This window comes from Polypterus senegalus, chromosome 18 (genome assembly GCF_016835505.1).
Source record: "Polypterus senegalus isolate Bchr_013 chromosome 18, ASM1683550v1, whole genome shotgun sequence".
Lineage (NCBI taxonomy): Eukaryota > Metazoa > Chordata > Cladistia > Polypteriformes > Polypteridae > Polypterus > Polypterus senegalus.
The window spans coordinates 5,764,490-5,783,219 of NC_053171.1; the positions used below are offsets into that span (position 1 = coordinate 5,764,490).

General features: G+C 42.0%; 1 protein-coding gene across 2 annotated transcripts in view; it reads left to right on the forward strand.

The window, feature by feature from the left end:
- The window catches only part of scfd1 (sec1 family domain containing 1), a 181,024-nt gene that overhangs the window by 114,230 nt on the left and 48,064 nt on the right, over positions 1-18,730 (forward strand). For both annotated transcript variants that reach the window (XM_039741264.1, XM_039741263.1), the window contains exons 18-20: positions 2,483-2,545; positions 5,591-5,666; positions 8,641-8,694. In XM_039741264.1, the coding sequence (XP_039597198.1) occupies positions 2,483-2,545; positions 5,591-5,666; positions 8,641-8,694 (193 nt within the window). The remainder of the gene's footprint in view (positions 1-2,482; positions 2,546-5,590; positions 5,667-8,640; positions 8,695-18,730) is intronic.

Here is an 18,730-nt window from a genome sequence, read left to right on the forward strand (position 1 = left end):
GTTAATGTGGGCAGAATAAGAAAGGGAGGAATCAAAGCTGACACCAAGTTTCCTTGCATCAGAAGAAGGCCTGATGAGATCACCGTCAAGGGTGACTGAGAAGGAGCTCATTTTTTTAAGTTGTGCTTTAGTGCCAATTTGCAGGAGTGTTGCAGTTTAATTTTAAAGAGTTCTGCTCCATCCAGCCTGTAATTTCACTGAGGCAAGGTGTGAGTTGAGAAAGCCCTGCTGAAGTTTTACTTTTAACAGTGAAATAGAATTGAGTAACATTAGCATTAAATTGATAACCCAGTAGAAATTATACAGCCAAGGGCAAGCATATTGATACAGAAGAGCAGCGGGCCGCGGACAGAGCCCTGGGGAACTCCTTGTGTGACTGGCGCTGAGCTGGACCTGCTGTGCCCAAGACTAACAAATTCCTGCCACTCAGTCAGATAGGACTTAAACCACTGGAGGGCAGTGCCAGAGATACCTAGAATGTTCTTCATTCCAGATGATTATAAAGCTTCAGCATCACCTCCTTGGACTTGTACTGCACACATCAGGGCGCTATATAACGTGACATTCGGTACACTGTCAGGGTGGTGATGAGTCCACTATTGACTACTGCCCCAGTTTACGAAGAGGATTTAAAGGAAGAGTTTGTAACACCTGGGGTAAAGTGCAGTGGGATATCTGGAGCGTTAAGAAGATATTTGACAAACAGGTCAAGACCGTTCAGTCCAGTCGTTGCTCGTTTGTTTAGCTGATATTTATGCTGTCCTCATCCAGATATTTTAACAGGTTGTCAAGGTTCATGCTTCAATTCCATGTCCTGATAGTTTGTTCCAAATTCCCACAACACTTGGGAGTAAAGTAGCACTTCCTATCACCAGCCCTAAATGCACTTCCCATACTCTTTCAAGATGGACTGGAACTTGTAGTGATTCTCTTTTTTTAATGGAGTATATCATGGGTTAGGCTTAGAGTTAAAGTTAGGACAGTTATACAGGTATTGTTAAAGTATTCATTATGTGATTTATCCTTTTATCATGGTGCATGATAATGAAAATATGGTTTTTAATCATACAAGACTGGTTACTTTAAGAATTGAAGGGGTGATCTGGTGATGTGTTTGGCTATAGTGGCTTTGAAATACAGAAAAAGGCCTTGTAACCAGATTTCTATTGGTTATTATTTCGTTCCAGTTCAAAAATGGACTAGAATTGTTATACCTCTCCTGGTTGGATGCTGAGTGGGTGACATCATATGTCAACATTTGCAATTTCATGGGTTTATGGTTAACGATTTTGCCTATTCACAGGTTTTCCATGATTATTAAATGCAAATTAGTAGTTTTGTAATAGTTTTACAACCGACTGTGGAAAATCTCAGATGACACAGAAGCAGCACTACTTAAGTGGACTGCAAATCCCAGCAGCCCCGGGAGTACTGGGTAGCTTTGGTGGGTGCCGCAAGAGCTGCTGGGCTAAACAAGATGAAGTACAACTTTTAGAAGGGAGCCTGAAAATGGGCGGGTGTCTGTTTGTTTCAACGCTTCACTGCACAACTGAATTACAGTCGCACTCATCGGATTACAGTTTTCTCTGGATTTGTGTTCTTCTCCTGTTGCGGTTTGTTTGTGTGATTTTTGTCAGGGTTGGAAAACATCTTCGCCTAGGGAGCACTCCCAGCTTCTACAAATCTTCACTTACATCAGCATCATGGTAGGACAGAACTTTACGTAACTTTCAGGAGGTTCTTCACAGTGGAATTCATTTCATAACCACACCACCATCATCTGCATCTGTGAAACTGGACTGTGACGTGTTAATCGTTTTGTGTCAGGGTATTGTTGGATTTCTTTTGTATTTGTAGTGTTAATAATACCATAAATATACAAACAAATTTATTATAAGTTCAATTTTGTAAAAGGTTAGAGTTCACCAAAGAACTGTTGAAGTATACACTTAGTCTGGGGGACACCACGCATGCCCAGTGATTGCTGTCATACTGTATAGGGTGGTCCAGATCTAACTATGCAACTTTTAATGCAATGCAGGAAAACAATACAAGACAGAAGAATTGTTTGAAATATCTTGTAATAAACGAAAATGGACTTACATTGAATTAATTCACTGATTTTCCATGTAATGCCCCACTTGTCCTCCATTCAGTTGGATACAGGCTCTGAGTAATAAACTTAATAAGTTATAGCGTAATAATATTAGAATACCTTATAATCATGGACCCAAAACGTATTCACAGGCTCTCGGACTGCTAACCACCACAAATCACAAGGGATAACTGTATATATTTATAAACTGGAGAGTATCGTCTAAAACAAAAATCTGGACAAGTTGAGTTTTTACGTATTCTTTATTACCTACAAAACACAGGGGATGATCAGATGTAATGGCAGTGCTTGATTCTACAGAAGAAAAGTCAGTTATTCGAGCTTCTTGGCAATAAGAAGTAAATGTTCACTCTTTTTCTATTGCAGAGCATTTGCCAAGATGGCTGCAGCACCAGCAAACTATGGAGGAAGTGGAGCTAAAGCCATGGGGTAAGAAATTGATTATCAGTTTGCATTGAATAAACGACTTGAGTAAGTCTGTGTGGCTGCTAGCTCGTAACACGCAGGAGGTGGTCAACAAATTCTTCTTGTATGTAAAAACGAGATGAAAATGCTGTCCTCGATGTTGTTTCATGAACTTTGAAAAATGCACAGAAAACAATGGCATACACATCATACCACTATGTGAGCCCTCTGTCTTGGAGGACAGGAAAGAAATACCTCGATATGGGATGAAGGTGACCAGTCAGAATCACAAAGCAGTAATCGGCGTTGACCTCCCTTTCTAAAGAGATGAGCACACCTGGGACTTGTCAGGAAAAATGTGGTTATGGGGCTACCCGAACGTTTCACTGTTAAATTCAGGAACTCGGGCCTGTAAGTTTATATTGATGTGTGGAGTTACACTGTGGATATGAAAAGTCTAACACATGCATTAAATGGCCGGTTTTTGTGATATAAAAAAAAAAATGAAAACAGGATCAATCAGGTCACAACTTTTTCCACTGTTATTGCGAAATTACAATCTGTTTAAAGACAGTGAAAAGAAATGAGAAACCATTTAGGGAAAAAGTCAAAAACATGACAGGACGATTGCCTGAACCGATAGTTGTGCTGCATGCTCTGTCAGGTATGGCCTGATCTTACAGATGAGATACAGTGATCCCTCGCTATATCGTGTTTCAACTTTCGCAGCTTCACTCCATTGTGGATTTTAAATTTGAGCATATCTAAATATATATCATGGATTTTTCACTGGTTTGCAGATTTCTGCAGACAATGGGTCTTTAAATTTATGGTGCATGCTTCCTCAGTTTGTTTGCCCAGTTGATTTCATACAAGGGACGCTATTGGCAGATGGCTGAGAAGCTACCCAATCAGAGCACGTATTATGTATTAAATAAAACTCCTCAATGATGTACGATATGCTTCCCAGGTAGTGCTTCGCATACTTAAAAGCCCAAAGAGCACCTATTGATTTGTGATTGTTTGCTTTTCTCTGTCTCTCTCACTCTCTCTGACATTCTCTGCTCTTGACGGAGGGGATGTGAGCAGAGGGGCTGTTTGCACACTGGCCAAGAGGATACGGACGCTCCTTTAAATGCTGAAAGACTACCTTCACGTTGCTCCCTTACTTGTGGCTGCTTTGTTGGGCGGTGCTTTGCATACTTAAAAGCCCAAACAGCACCTATTGAGTTTTGATTGTTTGCTTTTCTCTCTCTCTCTCTTTCTCTGACATTCTCTGCTCCTGACGCGCACTTCTTTAAAGAGGAAGATATGTTTACATTCTTTTAATTGCGAGACGGAACTGTCATCCCTGTCTTGTCATGGAGCACAGTTTAAACTTTTGAAAAAGTGACAAATGTTTGTTTGCAGTGTTTTAAAGTCCCTGTCTCTACAACCTCCTGTGTTTCTGTGCAAATCTGTGACCCAAGCGTGACAATATAAAAATAACAATATAAACATATGGTTTTTACTTTGCGGATTTTCACCTTTCGCGGGGGGTTCTGGAATGCAACCCCCGCGATCGAGGAGGGATCACTGTACACAGTGTTTACCACCAGGCTGGCACTGCCACCTGAACCCGACACAGACCAGCATGGGACACAAGTTCAAGGTACACAATTTATTTATTTTATTTGATTTTTTTCTTTATTGGAAACGCCTCCCCCGCTTCCCACAGGCACAACACAGTCCAAAGCACAGCCCAAACACAATTCTTTTTCTTCTGTTTGTCTTTCTTTAATCCTCTCCTCCCAAATAGTGTCTGCTGGCTCCTTTTATAAGGCACTCAGAAGTGCTCCAGGTGCTTAAGGACTCAATTCCATCAGCAGTTCCAGGTGTGGCAGAGGATCTGCCCATAAGGGCTCAGCTGTAGCACCCCCTGGCGGCACCTGCTGATCCCAACAGGGCCGCACCAAACTCCAACTCCCATGAAGCCCTGCAGGAGTCAGAGGCACCGCTGCAACCCAGGGGGGCTGCCATCTAGCATCCCAGGGGAGGTATCGCTGTGGCCGCGCTTGCTCCCCAGGTCCTCCCAGCATGGAGGCGTCCCGGCCAGGCAAAGGCCCCAGCCACACGTTACAAGAGCAAATCTGCATGAGGGAGAGGCAGTTACAATGCAATTACTGTGGGAGCGAATGGAACTGGACTCTTCGTACTTCAATCGCTGGCATGTGCTGCATGGCCTCAGCCGGGGAAACAAATTGAGCCTGAAGTGGAAATGCAGTTAAAATTAAAAATAAAAAACAACAACAACAGGAGATCCTCAATGTAATTGTGGCAGCAGCCTTCACCCACCATCGCTAAACTGAACAGTCCAGGTTGCACATTTGTAAAGAAACATCCGGCCCCTTGGTTAGAAGCAGGCTGACAACACCTGGCACAAAGACAATGTCACCGACTACAGGAAGCTGTGTTTATCTAGATAAATAATTACATTTAGCATCTATAGTGGGGGAAAATCATTATTTGATCCCCTGCCGAATTTGTAAATTTGCTCACTCACAAAGAAATGAAGAGTCTCGAATTGTATGGTAGTTTCATTTTAGTGGAGAGAGACAGAATATCAACCAAAAATCCAGAAAGAACACATTAAATAAAAGTTATCAATTGATTTGCATGTCATGGAGTGAAATAAGGATTTGATACCCAAGCAAAACAGGACCAGTAAATGCAAAGGCAAAGAGCAAAATCACAAGATATCCTTCATCCTTAGGCTCCACATACAGGAGACAGGGCAAAGAAAGGACGAAACTAATGTATAATTGTAACATAATAAAACACATAAAGATCAGTGTTGTCAGCGGTCCACCATTTTCTGGTGATTTGTATAAAGACGAATGCATTGATTTACGCTGTGATTTTTCAAAGTACCAACAAGAACAAGTACTTTTCACTATTAAAAAAATGGATAAACATAACTGTTCTCCTTCGTACCTTGTTGTTTGTTTCAGATGATGCATTTTCAGTCACATGTGTTTGAAAAGTTTGTTTTTTTTGATTTCATAAGCATGTTTTGTGTGTCTTGAACAGGCTGTTTTCAAGAGTAATGAACACAGGCTCACAGTTTGTGATGGAAGGAGTAAAGAATTTAGTACTGAAACAGCATGTGAGTATAACATTTGTGTTTTAACCAGTGGAGTTACACCCAAGTCATTTAGCAGAGAAAAGAACACAGAGTGAGAGAGAGAGAGAGAGAGAGAGAGAGGATGGGCTTAATAAGCTGCAACAACAACAACACCATTTATTTCTGTTACACGTTTTCATACAAATGCTGTAGCTCAAAGTGCTTTACAAGATAAAGAAAGAAAAATATAAAAATAAGCTTAGGCAATACTAAGTAACAAGGAATAAAGTAAAGTCTGTTGGCCAGGGAGGACAGAAAAAACAAAAAAATACTCCAGAGGGCCTTAGGAAAAAAAAAAAAATCTGCAGGGGTCCCAAGACCACGAGACCACCCAGCGCCCAGCTGCAAGACATGGGACAAAGGAGGAGGAGCACATGCCGACGCACAGTAACATATTGTAACGTATTGTTAGCTAGAGATTTTCTAGATGAATCCCAGTACATTACTAGCCTTGAGAGGAGCAGACCAGTCTGAATGTCTGGGACTTAGCAGGAGACTGGGGATTACGGCATTTTAGGTAAGGTCACCCTCAGCCAGTGATGATGGGGTGTGTGGAGGTGTTGTCTGGCAGGTTGATAAAGTATCCAGAGTGAAGAAGAGTGTGTGATGTCATCCATGCCCAAACCGGAAATGACTTCTTCAAAGGCCCCAGGACTGGAAATGGCGCCATAAGATGCTTCGGGACTGGAAATGATGTCATCAGTGGCCCCGGAACCTTGCGGGATTTCCCGGGAATGGTCTGCAAGAGACTGAGAGAGACGGTCAGCACACTCCGCCACCCCCTGGTCTGACGTAGTATTACAGTTACTCAAGCCCTTTAGCTGCCTCCTAATCGAAATGTGTGTGACTATATATATATATATATTTTTTTTTTTAAATGTACCAAGCAGTTATATGGGAATAATGTATTTTTTTTTACTTTTAACAATATTTTCATCTTGATTTTCATTCAATTTTTTGCCAAGTGTTCTAATTGTTTAATTAGCTCATTATTTCCTAATTAGTGAGTCTACCGCTAAAGTGGTTGCAGTCTTTGATTATTCAGTGTGTTGTTTGCCTGGCTGTCTGCTCTGCTGGTTGTCATTATTAAGAGAATGAAGGGAGCAAACTGCACAGAGAAGGGGCAAAATGTAGTAAAATCAACAAAAGAGGGTTAAGCATTTATCTAGCAAAAAATGGAAATATTCCTAAATGTGTTATAAATGTACAAATCATGCTTTTGTGCTTTTCTGAATGTAGAATAAAAGAAAAATAATAGCAGCTAATTAAATGAGATCTGCGTTTTCAGGTGTTGTCACTGATTATCAATCTGGTTGAAACAAAAACCAGCAGCCACATTGAGCCCCCCAGGACCGACTTTGAGAACCTGATTTAGAGTATCATGTGGCAGAACAGCAGGAGCAACACAGTGGCGTAGCTCGAGTTCGTGCCGCTCGGTTTGGACTGGTGCTTCGATTTGCCTCCCTGCAGCATATCTGAATATTTTAACCTATTTAAGTAGAAAATTAAAATGATGTCTAGAGAAAAATTTTGCACAGATTTATTCATATACAGTATAGAGAAACAGCAAAGATTTTCACATATAATTATTTATAAGCATCAACTAGGCAAGAATATAGACACACTGATAAGTCGTGTTCTTATTATTAGTTTAATATAATTACTCCGTGAAAACCAGAACCAGTATAGAGTACCAGTGATAGGAGGGCTGAGCAGGAATACATTTGGATGGATAACAAAACGAAATTGTACATTAGTGGTTGATCTTCCTAGAAATTCTTATCGGTGTAAAATTTAGGTTTATTTTTGTTATTGCCTCCTAAATTTCAACTGCTGTGTCTGATGCCGTCACACAAGGACAGTCTGGAAATTTTTTTTGAAGCATTTGTGGATAAAAATCAGAGAATTTTACTTTTTTCATTCATGAGTGATATTTTTCCGAACCCTGCTGCTTATACACGACTTGTACTGAGCCTTTTGGCCAATAATGCCACCCCCAAAATTGTGCCACCCGGGGCGGACCGCCCCCTCCGCCCGCCACTGGAGCAACATGAAGTTTGTGTGGCTGGACGGCCTGAGGAGTTTGTGAACCTGCGAGTCACCACACAGAGTTTAATGGCCGCCCTCACACTGACTGAGCTGTCTGGCCGTTTTCACAGCAACTACAACGACATTTATTTCTATAGCAGATTTGCATACACAGGATGGAGCCCAAAGTGCTTTACACGATGTCACAGAAGTAGTTACAAAGATAAAGAAAACCAAATTAAAAATAGATGAGAGTAATAATGCAGAAATAATAATACAGCAAATAAATAATACACGTTTACATAAGACAGATACTGTATATTATTAAGAGAAATAGAGTCGTTAAATATAGAAGTCTCTAAATGTTGGTCCGATTATACGGTTAGTTGGCCATTTTCATAAGAGACAGAATCAGGGGTGGAAGCAGGAGAGCATTGCTTGGTCCTCTTTGAGGTACAATCCAGGGGTCTGCCGCTGTGTCTAGGATGGCCTGCGCAGGATTGGATTTTCTTTTATTTTGTTTATGTTCTTTTCTCTTTAATCCCCTCGTGTGTGAATAATAAAAGGCTCAGATTTTGTATTTCCTGTGGTCTGTCTGGTTTAATATTTTCTGGGTCAGAATGACACACAAGCGTGTCCTATTTTAGAGTGCATGAGTCTCAAATGATAAAAGATTTCAGTTTTGTTCACATCAAATACCCATCACTGCCTGTCGTTTATTATTTCATTTATTGTGTTTTACAGAGCAGAGTTAATCAGATTTGTATAATATTATTCTGTTTCCAGAGTTCTTATAAAAGACGCCGTTGTTTTTATTATGATGTAAAATCAGATACAGTATATTAACAGAAGGGAGATACATTTGGGTAAATTTTGTTTGCAGAGAAGCTCTTTTAATAAAATATGATTGGGTTTGTTTGTTTTGTAGAATTTACCAGTGACCCGCATCCTGGATAACCTTATGGAGATGAAATCCAACCCTGTGAGTTATTTTTCTAATTTTGTTCTTAATAAGAGTTTTTATCCGGTACAAGCCGTTGTATTCCTTTGAGGTTAAGCCGCTCTTCTCTTGGCTTCAGAGTGAACTTCTTGAGGTTTGTGTGTCTCGCTTGGTTCCTGTGACTACACGGCTTCCTTTGTGCGCTCAGTGCTACTACAACTTGTGTCTCACATTCAGCAGAGTTTTGGAGCAGACTTAGCTCTTTGGAGTAGTGGCATTTTAAAGACACAGGATGAAGCACCAGCCATGGGCACCTGAGAATGCTTAAAACACAAAAGACTAAGGGTTAATACAGACTTTCCGTTTCTATTTTTTACTTTTTTCTCTTCCATGTTCAAATGAAGATTTAACTTGTGCCATCAGTTCCGACAATACTATTAGTGAACCCAACTGCTATGATATTGAACACCAAGATATGTGTGTTCAGTGTCTCGGAGCAATCTGTTTGGGCGCACACTGAGAGAGTCGCCCTCTAAGACAGAAAATATAAAACTGGACATGAGAAAGGCGCCTCTGAAATGACGAGTCAGTCGGAGAAGCAGGTTTTACGCTAACATGCTTGAGAAAGGGATCTCCAGTGAAGAGTTTCAGACACACACGAATCCAAATCGTGTTATGTGATTTCTTCTACTGTTGAATTCTGCTCTGTACTTGTAATATTACTATTGCATTTCTATTACCATTTTTACTCTTGTACCACACGTCCTCGTGTAAGACGCGCACCCCAATTTTTACAAAGAAAATTGCGAAAATCGTTTTGCCCCTGTACGACGCGCGTTGTGATTGTCTAGGAAGCGTTTACGGCACGTTTTCCGCAAAATGCCCTTCTGTTTTTGTTTCATGACGAAAGTTTTTCTGTCTTCTGTCACCAATCTCGAACACATGACTCTGGAACACCATATTTGCGACCTGCTGCCCGATTTCCTATCTTCTCTGCTTCACTTTTAGTTTCTCTCTCGCCGTGAAAGAGCATAAACGCTTGCTACTATCCATGCTGAATGACGACGTTAAACTGATTCAAAAACAAGAGTGAAAGAGAGAGCGCGAGCGAGTGAGCCCAAGCAGAAGAAGTAAACATTACAGAATTACATTTCCTCGTGTATGACGCGCACCTGATTTTCTAAAGCTAATTTTCGGGAAAAAATGCGCACGTGGTACACACATAAATACGGTACCCCAACTGCACCGTACCCCATGGCTGTGCCCACATAGTAATGAAACAGGACAAACTTTAAAAATCAATAGACGTTGGCCCTGTATATCTGATCGTGTTCAGCTCTGACGGGGCGGCGTTCCCGGCATGGGGAGAAAAGCAGATGGGCATGATATCTCTGGCAATCAGCAGCCACCCTCTAAAACACACGTAGCTCTGATCTCTCTCTCAAAAATGTCAAACGTCACCCGTTAACAATCTGTAGATGACAATGTCTGTTGAACAAACAGGTTTCGCTAGCTAAGCGGAGACGAGGTGCGCGCAAACACGTGGTGAGTGGAAGAGCGACTCGAACGGAGGCTGGCAAGTGAATGAGGAAGGCCCCGCCCCCTGCTCTCGGCCCACAGCCGCTCTGTTGGATTTGCATAAATACATCGTTACACAAGTGAACTATCGTACTTAGCGCGATGAGAGAAGTCGTAAAATCAACCGGAAAGTTCAAGCAAATCATAGAAAACAACCAGATCTAAATCCGTTATGGAATTGTCTGGTGAAAAACGGACCGACATACAGACAGAACCTGCTTGGACCACGAAATTTTTAAAACCGTTTCTTAGCGAGCACCTATGGGCCAAGGGTAACTTACATTCCAAATGTCAAGTCCCAAGTTCTTGTGGTTCGGGAGATTTTGTGATGAGAGAGTCAGTAGTATTTGGCTTTTATATATATTGTATTGAGGATGACTTGTGTTCCTTTCTGAGTATTGTATTGTATTTACCCCCTTTTTTTTTTTGACGCCCAACATACCTGGAAAGGGGTCTCTTTTTGAACTGCCTTTCCGGAGGTTTCGTCCATTTTTTTCCCTACAAAGGAGTTTTTCTCTTGTCTTCTTAGAGAGTCAAGGCTGGGGGGCTGTCAAAACTCAGGGCCTGTTAAAGCCCATTGTGGCACTTCTTGTGTGATTTTGGGCTATACAAAAATAAATTTTATTGTATTGTACACAAATACCAAGGAAAGGTTTCATAGATTCACATACGGCAAGTAGATAAAGTCGATCCAGCAGCATTTGTTCAGCTTAAAGGTGAATCACGAACTCAAGGACTTCAGTGGAAATTAAGAGGAAGTGCATTTGAGACTGAAGCCAGGAAGAAGTTCTTTACGCAAAGAGCTGTGGGAATATGGAACAAGCTACCGAGACATGGAGTTGAAGAAGAATCTGATGAGATATGGGGACACCTTAGCTATTAGTCAAACAAACAAGCTTTGTTGACTGAGTGGTCTCCTCTCATTTGTCCAATTTCTTATGCTTCTTAGTACTAGGGTGTTGTACCATGTTAGCCATTATGAATGTAGTGAGAAGACAAGCTAAATGACACCTTTTATTGGCTAACTAAAAAGATTACAAGATGCAAGCTTTCGAGGCAACTCGGGCTTCTTCTTCAGGCGAGATGGAATCAATTACATCTTACATCAATTACATTATATCTCAACTGACGAAGGGGCCTGAGTTGCCTCGAAAGCTTGCATCTTGTAATCTTTTTAGTTAGCCAATAAAATGTGTCAATTAGCTTGACTTCTCATTATGTTTCTTATATAACTGAAGACTGGAGTCCTTCATGTGTGTCTTTTAGGAGAACCCTTGGGTCCCACTGGTTTGACTTTATGTTGCTCACTGAGTCCTGAATGAGGCACATGACCTGCACTGTGAGGGAGCGTCAGTTACAGCACTACAGCCATGTGGCGCCATTACCCGAGGGTGATCCGGCTCGATAGATCCTGATTGTTGGGGACCTGAGTGGCTGGACCAGGCCAAGGATTCACTCATGTAACACCAGGCTGCAGCAGATAGAGGATCATTTCCAGAGGGTGGGACTGGATTTTGTGTCTGCCTGGGGGGCTGCTAACCAGGGTCCCAAGCTGTTTTGTTGTGTGGTGGGTGCAGCAATGTGCTGTACCAGTGCAGGCTCCCCAACTTGACTGACCTGACCTGATTTTAAGTAACAGATTATTGCATTATGCGTATTCATCAGGTACTGTGGCTAGTTGCTCATGAAGGTAAGAAAACTGCTCCATAAAAGTGTACTTTTTGGCTTGTAAACTGAAAAATGTGACTGTTCTCCTTAAAAATAAATTATTTAAAAAAACACGGGCACACAGTTGGTAAATTAAAGTAAATTTCGCACACGTTAGAAAGTAATTCTTTCTGTAAAGAACCACAGACACACAGAATAAGTGATGAAATAGTGTGGTAGAGAGTAGAACTTCAGGGACCTTTTCAGCGGCCTGGGATTGGGAGTTTGCGTTTGTCAAAATTGTACTTAATCTATCACTGCGGCTTCCTTGTGTTTGAATCTTCTCGTGTCTGCATGGGTTCCCCTCTGAATATTCCCAACATCCTCCCACATCTCTAAAATCATGAAGATTATTAGGTCACTTGTCGATTCTAAACTGACCCAGTTGAATGTGGACTTGTTTATGAGCGGTTTCGGAGCTTCCAAGACAGGCTTTGTCACCAAAAGTTTAAGAATATTGTGTTAGACTATATGAGCATCAAGGTGCTGACCTTCATGGGTTTTACCTCTGAATTCTCTGTTCTCTATATCATGTCATTCCAAAAAGGAATTGAGCAAAACAGCTGCTTAACCACCTAAAAAAGCAGTATGGCCTGTATACTTATTGCCATTTTACAGTTCAGATGTATCATATGGAGACGATACTGTGCCCAGGGGTATTGCGATATTCTTGCAGAGTCTGCTCTTCTCTTCTTTCTGTCTCACTCACATATCCATACGCTTTCTCTGTTGTGATTTTAGACTTCTTTGGTAACCTTGTGTGTCTGTATACATTTGGTAGCAGTGTGAATTTCCTATTCTGGAATGAATGAAGTGTATTGTATTCTCTTGTAAAGAACTAAGAGGGGAAAAAAGCTGCTCAGGTCATTTTTGTGTCTTATCATACACAGTTGCTTAAGTTTCATTTTTCATTCTTACACCACCACAGCAATTTGCATTAGGATCTGTGGTCTTAGGTTTTTATTTTGCACGTCCCCAATATCTTTGCAGAAGGACAAAGGTCCAGGTCTTTAGAGTCCTGGTGCTTCCTGTTTTAATATATGGTGGCGAGACATGGATGCTATCCAGTGACCTGAGACGAAGACTGGACTCCTTCATGTGTGTCTCTTCATGGAATCCTTAGTCACTGCTGGTTTGACTTTGTGTTGCTCATGGAGTCCCGAATGAGGCACATGACCTGCACTATGAGGGAGCGTCAGTTACGGCACTACGGTCATGTGGCTCGGGTGCAGGAGCATGCTGTACCAGTGCATGCTCCCCAACCTGACCTGACCTCCCCTGACATAAGTAGTGTAATTAAGCACACTGTAGGGGTACCCCTAGTAACCAAGACATTCAGGCTGCTAAGCACACAGTCACCAATTTACAAAACTCTAATGACTTGTGTCACTTAACCCAAATGCCAAGCGTCCAGTTGTATGCTGACAGTGTCCCAAACACATGCATATTGTTTGTTAAACCACTTTAAGAAAATTCCCATGTGCACGACAGAGAAGCAAATGAGATGCCATACACAGATGACAGAGCCCTGGCAGACTATGTGGACAATGACAATGCCTCAAGTTCATACTATTAGTATGTGGACACCTTGGCCACTCCTTGGAATTCAACATCTCTAAAATTACGGAGAGAACCCATGAGACTCTCTACCATCTTTTTGAACCCCTGAGGCCGAATGGACAGGCAGTGGTGTGAGTAGGTGTTTTTACATACTTGGGCAAACAGACACAATACCTTAGTCTTTGTTCCACATGCTGATTTTGTGTAAAAGAAATCCCAGCAGCACTTAAAGTGTTGTGAAAAAGATTTCACTCCCTGCATGATATCCTGTTCTTGCATATTATAGACAGTGAAGGGCCACAGGCCTTTACAGAAAACGTAAGTAAACCTGAGTGAAAACACAATACAATCCTTCATTCTATGAATAAAGTTACCCAGCACACCCCTGTGAATTGTAATACCCCCATAGTCTCAACACATGGTTGCAGCACCCTTAGCAGCAATAATCCCAACTAAACACTTTCTGTAATTTGATATCAGTCTGTTACATCACTGATGAGGAACTGCAGCCCAGAACTGTTTTAATTCAGACACATTGGTGGGTTTGTGAATGTCAGCTGCTCGTTCCAGCGTCTGTAGCGGGTTAAAGTCACTAGTCCACTCCAAAATCTGAATTTGAGCCACCATTTAATTATACAGTCGCTTTTGCAGTTTTGGTCTTTGTTATACCGTATTTATGCGTGTACCACGCGCACATTTTTTTCCCGAAAATTAGTATTAGAAAATCAGGTGCGCATCATACATGAGGAAATGTAATTCTGTAATGTTTACTTCTTCTGCTCGCTCTCTCGCTTGCCCGCGCTCTCTGTCTCGCGCTCTCAGTCTCGCGCTCTTGTTTTTGAATCAGTTTGGCGTCGTCATTCAGCATGGATAGTAGCAAGCATTTATTCTCCTTCATGGCGGGAGAGAAACTAAAAGTGATTTTGGAAGCAGAGAAGATAGGACATCGGGCAGCAGGTTGCAAATACGGTGTTCCAGAGTCATGTGTTCGACATTGGCGACGAAAAAAAGAAAAACTTTTGTCATGCAACAAGAACAGAAGGGCATTTCGTGGAAAACGTGCCGTGAACGTTTCCTATACAATCACAATGCGCATCATACACAGGGCAAAGCGATTTTCGGGATTTTCTTTGTAAAAATTAAGGTGCGCATCTTACAGGAGGGTGCATGGTACACGAGTAAAAACGGTACTTCAGCTATACCCAGTTATACTTCAGCTTCAGGTCACAGGCAGACCACCCGACATTTGCCTTAAGAGTATTCTGGTAAATTGCACAATTTCTGGTTCTTTCAAGAATGACAAGTCTTCCACATTATCCCCACATCGTCAAACACCTCCGCGTTTTATTGTTGATCTAAAGTTGGCGCAGTGGTTAAAGAATTTGGACTTCAAAGGCTGAGGTTGTGGGTACAAATCCTGCTGCTGACACTGTGTGACCATAAGCAAGTCCCTTTGACAGGCTGTGTTCCAACTGAAAAAGCAAAAAGAATTGTAACCAATTGTATCTCAAATGTTGTAAGCTGACCTGGATAAAGGCATCAGCCAAAAAAGTAATAATAATAGCATTAATATTCTTATTGTTGAACGCCAGACATGGTGAGTCCTGTGTCTTCCAGAGAGTTCTATTTTGGATTTTTCTGTCATTAGTCCAGAAGGCTTGGGTGTTTGTTACAAATGCGAGACCAGCAATGATGTTATCTTTGGTAAGCAGAGGTCCCTGCCTTGCTGCTCTCTTACGAGTCACAGGCTCTTTCTCATGAGCACTGACTTAGGCCTGCAGTGATCTGAATGTTCTTTACAGCAGGGGTGTCATACTCCAGTCCTGGAGGGCCACAGTGGCTGCAGGGTTTCATTCTCACCCTTTTCCTAATCAGTGACCAGTTTTCACTGCTAATTAACTTTATTCCCTTCATTTTACTAGCCCTGTTTGTAAGTTTTCAGTCCTCTGAATTTATTCCTTTCTTCATTAAATGACAGCCAAACAGAAATGAGATGTGAAACAAGAGGACAGATAACCAGCTAAATTGGGGCTTCAAACTCCAACCAATCTCTTAATAAGAAGCCAATTCTTGCTGTTATTTAAACCCGCTATTTAATTCCACGGCTTGTTGCTGCTCTCATTCTGCCATAGCAGACATTTCCAAAACTGATTGATTTTTCTGTTTTTTCTAAGAACACCGTCAAAACGTTTTGGTGACCTGAGAGATCAACCTTACCGAGACCCTCACCTTTCTTTATTGTCAGATATTGTGTGATGGGCACAGATGAGCTGGTCTTGTGGTGGCTCGTTTTGTGTCTCATTATTGTTTGGCTGCTAATTAAGGAAAAAGAGACAACTAAGGGGCCTGAGTCAAGTTAATTCAAACTAAAGATAAAGAAGTTAATCAACAGCAAAAACTGGTCATTATTGAAGAAGATGGTGTAAAAGGCGCTATATAGCGCCCGACCCGGCACAGACTACGCAGAGGCACGTGTACAAAACACACAGGCTTTTTATTTTTTTTTTTCACCCGTGGGCGCACGCCTTCCCCGTGACCCACAGGCAATAACTCTTCCTGGCACCATCACTCCTCCCAGGCAACCTCGTCCTCTTCCTCCCGATTCTGGCTCCTCAGTGGTGGAGGCTGGCTCATTTTATACTCCACCCGGAAGTCTTCCAGGTGCTTGACCACCTGGTCCTAATTGCACCTCCGGGTGGGGCTGAAGATTCATCCAGCCAGGCTCTTGAGTCTTGGCAGCGCCCCCTAGCGGCCACCCCATCTCCCAACCAGGCTGTAGAAGACTCCATATCCCATGGAGCCACGCGGGAGAGTGGGAAATGAACATTGGCCAGGGAGGCTGCCACCTAGCGTCCCGGGGGAGGTATTGAGCTGTCCATGGTGGCTCCCCCGGAACACATGCAGCAGGGGCGACCCGGCCGTCCGTGACAATGGTTAGAATGAAAACCTGCGGCCCACCAGGACCGGAGTTTGACACCCGTGATCTACAGGCTTGGTCAGCTATTTGAATGGGTGAATTTCTATGGGGGCAGTACGAGTGTTTGGGTAAATTTATTACTTAAAAACATTAAGTAGCGATTTAGAAATGATGTTGTGTGTTTGCTGTGGTTTCCTTTATCTAATACTACATTTTGTCTAAAGATCTGAAGCCATTCATTATTAGAAATATTCAAAAATAGAGGATATCAGTAAGGGGGAAAACATTTTATTCACAACACTGTATCTTTCCTATGAAAACTTGAAGGTTTTTGCATTGTGAATAATATTTTAACAATGGTACTGTATATAATTCACTTTATGAGTCAGTGCTCACTTTTAAAGTTACATCTTGGCCCAGTATTCTCCCATGAAGACCAAAGTACAGTTTACCCCTATTATTAATCAAGCAAGTAAAATAATTATCATTAAATGATTAAAACTATCAGAACTTCATATCCAGGCCATTAGAAGTGGCACTATTTATATTATACAGAAATCTGTCCACCTCTTTAACCATTTGTTCCAGTTACTCCCGTCAGGCCAGTGTTATAACGTGCTGTTAGCTAGGACAAACATATAATTAAAACAAATCCTATATTCCACCAGATGTTAACCTCATAAACACAAAGAGAATGAATATATATATTTAATATAATGTTATTTTAATATTTTAACATTTTAGTTATTTACTTATTTATGTGTTACTTATTATCTGTGACTCTTGGTTTTTAACTTATGTTTGGTTGGTGTGCAGTACATGTTCGACTCACCTTAAAGACAAATTTCTGTCATGTTGCGATCATCAAGTTTCTTATTCTGCCAAAGCCGTGTTAACAAGTATGCCAAGCTTGGATTTACTGTACCTTTGGTACTTCTATATCTTTAACCCACTGATTCAGTTTTTGGTCTCACAATGGGGAGCCTGTCCCACCCTGCCAACCCTGTAGGAGAGAAGAGGCCCCAGCAGGGCACACTTGCTGTCACATCCCCCCACTGGGGACCCCCATGGGTGAATTGCAGTGGCCTCACACCAAGCGGATTTGAATTTTGGAAATTGTCAGTGGTCAGCCATGAACCCGCGACGTCTTGCTCAGCAGCAGTCTTCTTAGAGTGCGAGTTAACGAGATCTCCTTGCATCTACCCAACAGAGACTGCTTCTAAACGCTGCGAGCAGAGCACTTGCTGTTGCCTTCAGATGCATTTTTCTGTGTCTCTAAAACCCGACTCACCTCTACACTCCACCCGTGCACAGCACAAGTCCCACCCTTGTCGGCAACTGTATTGCTGGGGACTTGCACCACAAAGCATGTCAGTTGGCCGATTTGCACTCTGCTGGACTGCTGGTGGTCAGTTGCAGACCCACATTGTCTGGCTCAGAAGCTCAAAAGTGTTCTTACGGTGCAAGTTAATAAGAGAACTCAGTGCGGAGGCTGCTTGTAGACGCTGCGAGCAGAGCTCTGCCTAGTGATGTCAGCTAAGCTCTCTCTCTCTCTCTCTGTTTCTCAGCCCCCAGTTTTTCTGCACAACATCACACCTAAACATACATACCAGCAAAAACATACAGGAGAAAAGAGCACCAGCAAAAATGTCAGTCAACTGTCCAGTGTGTTGGGCGTTTTAGCAAATCCTGCTAAACAAAAGAAAACCTGTAACCTTCAGTTGAACACCTCTAGCTCTGGAGAGAACATATACTGTAGATATACAAGCGCCAAGACGGGAGAGACACAGATACAGATGTCCACACAGAGTGAGCAGTATTAGTCCTCAGACAGCCAGGCATATTTATTGTTTTATTTCAAACAAATAGACGAATCATTGAACTCCAGCGGCATGCTGATACAAATTTCCCAGCTGTAAAGAAAGGGTCATGGGTCAAGTCACCAAAAATAACAAGTGTTTGGCACAGGATATGATAGGACAAGTCACATCTTACCTTATTTTGTCTCTTCTCTATGCATATACAGGATGATTATGGGTTGTACTCAGATGTGCAGGTGCCACCCTATGACCAACTCCATACACAAATGGAGAGACAACACTAAAGCATACTGTGCAATTTATAGCACCACATTATGTGCAGTCCCTTGCGGAAAGTCTAAATTATAACAGCTTTTGATTTCATGCCCACTGCTTTTGAAGAGGTAGTGGGTACTATAGCGGGCAGCAGACAGAAGTGCCTGTTAACTGCCTGGGACTGTATTAACTGCAGGGGACAGCGCTTATAGAAGGAGTTGACAAGGAATGTTCTACAAGA